This window comes from Grus americana, chromosome 11 (assembly GCF_028858705.1).
Source record: "Grus americana isolate bGruAme1 chromosome 11, bGruAme1.mat, whole genome shotgun sequence".
NCBI lineage: Eukaryota > Metazoa > Chordata > Aves > Gruiformes > Gruidae > Grus > Grus americana.
Genome location: NC_072862.1, coordinates 20023466 through 20031302, shown reverse-complemented (window position 1 = coordinate 20031302; position 7837 = coordinate 20023466). Strand labels below are relative to the sequence as shown.

The 7837-nt window shown below is 58.3% G+C and overlaps 1 protein-coding gene across 1 annotated transcript; it reads left to right on the top strand.

Annotated features, from left to right (window-relative positions):
• Positions 1-782: 782 nt before the first annotated feature.
• Positions 783-5849, top strand: LOC129211514 (PHD finger protein 7-like). The gene is made up of 8 exons (XM_054838721.1): positions 783-930; positions 1461-1552; positions 1642-1731; positions 3817-3941; positions 4172-4441; positions 4650-4763; positions 4916-5034; positions 5212-5849. Exons 1-8 carry the CDS (start codon positions 783-785, stop codon positions 5847-5849), a joined length of 1596 nt encoding a protein of 531 aa, XP_054694696.1.
• The last annotated feature ends 1988 nt before the right edge of the window (positions 5850-7837 follow it).

Here is a 7837-nt window from a genome sequence, read left to right as displayed (position 1 = left end):
ACAAGAGGATGGCTGAGGACACTCGAAAAGCAGGAGCTGAAGGAGGCGGCCTGGGAAGCCTCTACTCACTCTCAGCACTGTCAGCCAGCGAGTGTTGTCGAAGGCCTTCCTGGGGTCTCAGCTTTCCATCTTGGTCCTGAACTGCATTTTGGACCTGGAGTCTCCAATGTGGGATTTTGCGTTCCTTCTTTCCTACTCTGGTTGTGCCTGAGACACCGCCTGGTTTTTGTCCGGGTGTCGCAGGTGAATTACTCACACAAGTCATCGTTGTGGGGTTGGTTAATGGAAAGGGTTTTATTAATGATGAAGCGACGATCTAATGGTAATGGGTGGATGATTGAATGAAATTCAAATGGTGATTAAGCAACAATTGAATGGTCATTAGAGTCCTAGGATCATTTAGGTTGGACAAGACCCTGAAGATCACCGAGTCCCACCGTTAACCTAAGACTACCAGGTCCACCTGCACATTTAGGGCACATTTAGGTGCCGTCCTGAGGTCCTGTGATGTGCCCCAGCCACCCACCGCATCTGAGCGGGTGGGATGTGTGAGCCCGGGCCAGGCTCAATGGTCGCTTCTGTCCCCTGTAGCCCCCAGAACCACAGGCAGAACTGCAGATGCAGCCTTGCCCGTGCAGTGCAGAGAGGACCGACCACCTTCCCCGACCTGCCGGCAGCGCTCCCCGTGCCGGGGGCAGGAGCAGAGAGTTCCCTCGGCCCAGGCTGGAGCCTGGCAGTCGCACTCCTGGAACAGCACCTTTCGGCCAACGGTGCCACCCTCGATGGCTGCCCCGCGGGACCTGGCATCTGACTCTGCCCCGGCTGCAGAAGCAGTCGCCCCGGTTACGTGGGTGCCGAGGGCTCGGGCCCCCGCCTCGGCGCTTCACACCCACCCCTGTGAGGCGGTGGCCGTCTCAGAGCGGGCGGCAGGTGGCCGAGGGCCCCACATAGTTGGGGCGCACGCAGGCCAGCGATGCTGATGTCACAGTGGCCACTGTGACCCGCGGGGGCGAGCCCACAAAAAGGCACGCCGGGCTCAGGCCGTGGGTCAGTGCGACCTGGTGAGGTGAGAAGAGGGCAGGGGAGGGACGGGGCTTGCGCGGGGCTGCCGAAGGAGGAGGGGAGCCCCGCACCTCGGGGCTCTGGGCCTCTGCTGCAAGCTCACCCGCGTCTCGCTTCTCCCTCAGAGTCAGCAGAGGAGCATTTGGAGGAGACACCCCCCGGCGCTGCTGGGACAGGGACTCTCCAAACGCTCACACTTGACTGACGTGTGCCATGTTCACAAGGAAGGAGAAGGCCCTCGACTCGATGGAGCAGGGTGAGAGCAAAGTATCCCTCCCACAGCTTGGCAGACAGCTAGGCAGGGATAGAGCAGGCCCTTGGGGGCAACCCCTCAGTGTCGCTTCCCCCTGCCCCGCAGAGGCGCTCATTCCCGGTGCCGTTTGCTCTCTCCCCTCCAGCATGCATGCTGTGTCGCCGGGCAGAGGCTGATCCGGATATCTGTGGGCGCAAACTGGAGAAGCAAGGGCTCTGGGCCCATGAGTTTTGCCTGGTGAGTTCCTCCAGTGCTCCCTCCAGCTTTCTGACAGGCAGCCCCTGCCACACTCGCCTCATCAGCTCCTCGTCTTCTCCCTTCTGCAGTTTTTCGGCAATGGGATTTTTCAGCTACGGAGTATGGATGGGGTTCATCTTGTGGATATTAGACGCACAATCGAGCAGGCAACTTGGAAGGTGAGGACCTGACAATAACAGGGAGATTGAGCCACACTGCCCATGTCACAGAAGGCAAAGGCAGGGACTGGGAGAATGAAGAACCACCCACTGTAGGAGGTCTTCAGTTTCGAGAATATCTAAGGAACCTGAAGGTGCACAATTGCATGGGACCTGATGAGATGCATCCGCGGGTCCTGAGGGAACTGATGGATGAAGTGGCTAAGCCACCATCCATCATATTTGAGACATCGTGGCAGTCTGCTGAAGTTCCCACAGACTGGAAAAGGGGAAACATAACCCCTATTTTTAAAAAGGGAGAAAAGGAAGACCCGGGGAACTATAGATTGGTCAGTCTCACCTCTGTGCCTGGCAAGATCATAGAGCAGATCCTCAGATCCTCCTGGAAACTAGCTAAGGCACATGGAAAATAAGGAGGTGATTGGTGACAGCCAACATGGCTTCACTAAGGGCAAATTGTGACTAACGAATTTGGTGGCCTTCTATGATGGGGTTACAGCATTGGTGGCTAAGGGAAGAGTCACTGACGTCATCTACCTGGACTTTGGGCTCCATCTGTCATAAGAGCCTCTCAAGGCAGGAGTGATGACATGTGCTGTTGGATTGTTGCGTGCTGATTCTGGAACTCATGGCTGCGTGTCCAGCGCGGTCCATGTTCCGGTCTGTGGGTTGAAGATGTTGATTTCAAGGAAGTTGCTGGGCACTGGTTGCTAAGGCTAGTTATAGTTCCATCATGACGGCATTCATCCTTCATTAATTTGGGTGATTCTTTGGATGTGCACTTTGGATATGCAAAGCATTTGACACTGTCCTGCACAACATCCTTGTCTCTAAAGGGGAGAGACATGGATTCAATGGATGGACCACTCGGTGGATAAGGAATCAGCTGGATGATCACACTCAAAGACTTGTGGTCAACAGCTCAATGTCCAAGTGGAGAACGGTGACGAGTGGTGTTCCTCAGGGGTTGGTACTGGGACCGGCTCTGCTAACATCTTTGTCGGCGACGTGGACAGCAGGATCAAGTGCACCCTCAGCAAGTTTGCTGACGACACCAAGCTGTGTGGTGTGGTCGACATGCTGGAGGGAAGGGATGCCATCCAGAGGGACCTTGACAGGCTGGAGAGGTGGGCTCATGCAATCCGCATGAAGTTCAACAAGGCCAAGTGCACAACTACTGGCTGGGCAGAGAATGGATTGAAAGCAGCCCTGAGGAGAAGGACTTGGGGGTACTGATTGATGAAAAGCTCAACATGAGCCAGCAGTGTGCACCTACAGCCCAGAAAGCCAACTGTGTCCTGGGCTGCATCAAAAGAAGTGTGGCCAGTAGGTCGAGGGAGGTGATTCTCCCCCTCTACTCCGCTCTTGTGAGACCCCAGTGTCCAGCTCTGGGATCCCCAGTACAAGACAGATATGGAGCTGTTGGAGTGAGTCCAGAGGAGGCCACGAAGATGGTCAGCCTGGAGAAAAGAAGGGTCCGGGGAGACCTTAGAGCACCTGCCAGTATCGAAAGGGGCTACAGGAAAGATGAGGAGGGACTGTTTATCAGGGATAGTAGTGACAGGAGAAGGGCTAATGGATTTAAGCTAAAAGACAGGAGATGAAGATTAAATGTTAGGAAGAAATTCTTTACTGTAAGGGTGGTGAGGCACTGGAACAGGTTGCCCAGAGAGGTTGTGGCAGCCCCATCCCTGGAAGTGTTTAAAGGCCAGGCTGGATGGGGCTTTGGGCAACATGGTCTAGTGGAGGATGTCCCTGCCCACAGCAGGGGCGTTCGATCTAGATAATCTTTGAGGTCCCTTCCAACCCAAACCATCCTACAATTCTATGATTTGTGCCAGGAGAGGTTTGCAGGACCTTAGCCCAGACCCCAGGAAAGAAATCCCAGCCCTTCCAGCCAGCTCTGGGGCAAACGTCTTGCTCCCAGCAGCTCCACAGAGGCTCCAGCACAGGAGCCTCATCCGCCAGGTGGATCTGCGGGCTGTGACCCAGCAGTGGCCACATCCTGCGCCCTGCCCAGCGGTGTGGGGCTGACTGTGGAGGCCCTGAGGCTGCTGCTGACGGGGGCTTCTCTGCTCTTTCCAGGACTGCTTCGTCTGTGGCAAGAGTGGGGCCACCATCACCTGCCGGGAGACAGGCTGCAACCGCAGCTTCCATCTCCCCTGTGCCGTGGAGGGTGAATGCATCACCCAGTACTTTGGGCTCTACAGGTAAGGGCAGCCGGCCCTTGTGGGGGAGGCTCCTCGCATTCAGTCCCCTCCCTGCAGCACTGGTCAAAGAAGAAAGGAACCCGCAGTGACACTTCCCACTGTCTGGTCGCAGGCAGAGCCAGAGATGGTCAAGGTCTGCGGCTCCTTCACAAATCCTCTCCCCTCCTCGCCACCGCCGGGGAAGGACCCATCACTTCCCACCTCACCCATCCCTCTCCTCTTCCCCCCAGGTCCTTCTGCTGGGAGCACCGCCCAGAGCAGGCAGTGGAGGCTGCTCCGGAGGAGACCACCACCTGCCTCATGTGCATGGACTCTGTGGGGCACAGAAAGTCCTACAGCACCATGGTGTGCCCAGCCTGCAAACACGCCTGGTTCCACAGGGGCTGCATCCAGAAACAGGCTACCCACGCTGGCTTCTCCTGCTTCTGCTGCCCACATTGTAAAAATGAACATCGATTTCTGATGGAAATGCTCAACATGGGACTCCGAATCCCCAGGAGGTTGGGATTTTTTCTTCCTAGGTCACAAGACAGGAGGGTGCAACTGCTGCACCATGCCAGGGCCTGCCCCTGCAGTCCTGGCCCCCCACTCTCCCGTGAGTCTGGGCTTCAGCTTCATGGAGGAGCTGGAAACAGGGTGGGGGGCAAAGAGCATGTGCCTTACACTGGGGCAGCAGGGCCTCATCGGTTTTCCTTTCTCTGCCAAAAGAGGACCATCATGGGAGGAAAACAGTGCCTATGAAGAATTATATGAGAGGCACAGCCGCTGCGATGCCAGTCAGTGCCTTTGTCCAGGAGGCAGGGAGCGGACAGAGGAAGAGGGGTAAGTTGCCAAAGCTGCACCCCGGGGCTCTGCACGGGATCTCTGCCTCGCCAAGGGCTCGAAGAGGAAGGACTGAGAACAAGAGCTCTGCCGGACCATCCCGTGCTGCCATCACTTTGTCCTCACAGCCATCAACCCGTTTGCTTCCCCAGGCCCTGGCAACTGCTCCTGTGCTGCTCCTGCGCTGCCGAGGGCACCCACAGACGCTGCTCCAACTTGAAGCACAGCACGGCCAGCTGGGAGTGCAGCAGCTGTGCTGGCCTGGGCACCGGTAAGAGGCAAAGCACCCGGGTGCCCCTGGGCTGGGGCCAGCGGGTGGCAAGGCCTGGCAGCGGGTGCCCAGGGTGGGCTTGGCAGAGCCTCTCTGCTCCAGGAGGGCTGGGCGCACCGCTCTGGTCCATCCTGCCCCGGGAGTCCATGTCCTTGACCTTCTTGCTTCCTCTTACAGTCTCCAGTGCCAGCTCGGAGCTCGCCGGCTCCAGCACCACAAGCCAGTCAGGACTGGGGCCTTCCCACAGCTCACCGGCGCCTGAGACCAGGAGCCCAAGCACCAGCAGCCTGGCGGCATCGGCGTCCCCCCATGGCTCCCTGGCACCAGGGACCAGCAGCCCTAGCACTGGTAGGCAGGTGGCATCAGAGCTGCCCCATGGCTCCCCAGTGCTTGAGGACACCAGCTGCTCTAGCACCCCTGGGCCCGAGCGGGTGCGAGACCGCTCCCGCTTGCAACGTCGGGCCCAAAACCCCTACAGCCGGCCCAGAAGACACCGTGAGAGGAGCCGGGCACCAGCACCGAGTGCTCAGACCAGCACCCCCAGCCAGGTGGCAGCTGGGGTGTCCCACAGCTCCCCAGCACCTGAAGCGAGCAGCCCCAGCCCTGACAGCCAGCTGCCATCAGGGACCTCCTGCAGCTCTCCAGCACTGCAGAGCAGCAGCCGCTCCAGCACCCCTGGGCCCGAGCGGGTGCGTGACCGCTCCCGCTTGCAACGTCGGGCCCAAAACCCCTACAGCCGGCCCAGACGACACAACGAGACCAGGCGTGCAACATCGCCAAGTGCTGGCTGCGATCCCTCTCCACCGGCACAATAAAGTTGGTGTTAATCTATGCAGTGGGAGATGCCACGCTTTCCTTTCTCGAGGGGCAGCGTTACGGGCTGGGCCCAGAGGGTTGTCTTCTCCCCGGGGTTTGGCAGCACCTTTCCCAGACCTCCCTCCTTGCGGGCTGGCCTTGGCTGGCTCCCCAGCGCCATGGCCGTGTGCTTCGGGCCTGGCTGGCCCCGCGGCCTGCTCAGTTTCCCTGGGGGAAGTTCACGTCCACCCCCGAGACCAGGGGTCTCTGCCCCTACACCCAGGAGGCTGGCCCAGCACGGCCTAGTCGGCACCACCACCTCTCTCCCAGCAGCGTGTGCTGTGCCCGCCCACCCAGCATGGCCCTCACGGCTCACCCCCCCCCAGAATACCACGCCCCAGCCCCAGCGACTTTGTTTCAGCTCTGGCTCCTTCTGGACAAGGCTGTAAGCACAGCATCACAGAACGGTAGGGGTTGGAAGGGACCTCTGGAGATCAGCTAGTCCAACCCCTCCTCCTAAAGCAGGATCACCTAGAGCAGGTTGCACAGGATCGCGTCCAGGCGGGTTTTGAATCTCTCCAGAGAAGGAGACTCCACACCCTCTCTGGGCAGCTTGTCCCAGTGCTCGGTCACCCTCAAAGTGAAGAAGTTTTCCCTCGTAGGAGCCCAGAACGGGACACAGTACTCCAGATGTGGCCTCACCAGGGCAGAGTAGAGGGGGACGATAACCTCCCTCTACCCTGCTGGCCACGCTCTTCTTAATGCACCCTAGGATACCAATTGGCCTTCCTGACCATGAGGGCACCTTGCAGGCTCATGCTTAACTTGCTGTCCACCAGGGCTCCCTCTGCAGCGCTGCTTCCCAGCAGGTCAGCCCCTAACCCGTACTGGTGCTTGGCGTTACTCCTCCCCGGGTGCAGGACCCTACACTTGTGGCCCACAGCCCTTGTGGAATTTCATTTAGTTCCTCCCCGCCCAGCTCTCTAGCCTGCCCAGATCGTGCTGAATGGCAGGGCAGCCTTCCGGTGTGTCAGCAACTCCTCCCAGTTTGGCGTCACTGGCAAACTTGCTGAGGGTACACTCTGTCCCCTCGTCCAGGTCATTGATGAATACGTTGAGTAAGACCGGACCAAGCACTGACCCTTGGGGCACACCGCTAGCTACAGGCCTCCAACCAGACTCTACGCCGCTTACCACAACCCTCTGCGCCCTGCCATTCATTCAGCCAGTTCTCAACCCACCTCACTGTCCACCCATCCAACCCACGCCTCCTCAGCTTGCTTATGAGGATGTTATGAGAGACAGTATCAAAAGCCTTGCTGAGGTCAAGGTAGACGATACCCACTGCTCTCCCTTCATCCACCCAGCCAGTCATGCCATCGTAGAAGGCTATCAGATTGGTCAGGCATGATTTCCCCTTGGTGAATCCATGCTGACCGCTCCCAATGGCGTGGTCGTCTTCTCCTCCACACGCTTAGTGATGGCCCCCAGAAGAAGCTGTTCCATCACCTTTCCGGGGATGGAGGTGAGGCTGACTGGCCTGTAGTTTCCTGCATCCTCCTTCCTGCCCTTTTTAAAGACCCGAGGGACGCTGGCTTTCCTCCAGTCCGCAGGCACCTCTCCTGCTCTCCCTGACCTCTCAAAGATGATTGAGAGCAGCTTAGCAATAACATCTGCCAGCTCCCTCAGCACTCGCGGGTGCATCCCACCAGAGCCCATGGATTTGCGGATGTCGAATTTGCCTCGTCTTCCTTTTGCTGCCGATGTACTTGAAAAAGCCCTTCCGGCTGTCCTTGACATCTGTCCTTGCCAGATTTAATTCCAAGCGGGCCTTAGCCTTCCTCGTTGCATCCCTACATTCTCTGACTACATCCCTACATTCCTCCCAAGTGGCCAGTCCCTTTTCCCACACTCTGTAAACTTCCTCCTTCCCTGTGAGTTTTTCCAGGAGCTCCTTGCTCATTCATGCAGGTCTCCTGCCTCCTTTGCTTGGTTTCCTACTCTTCGG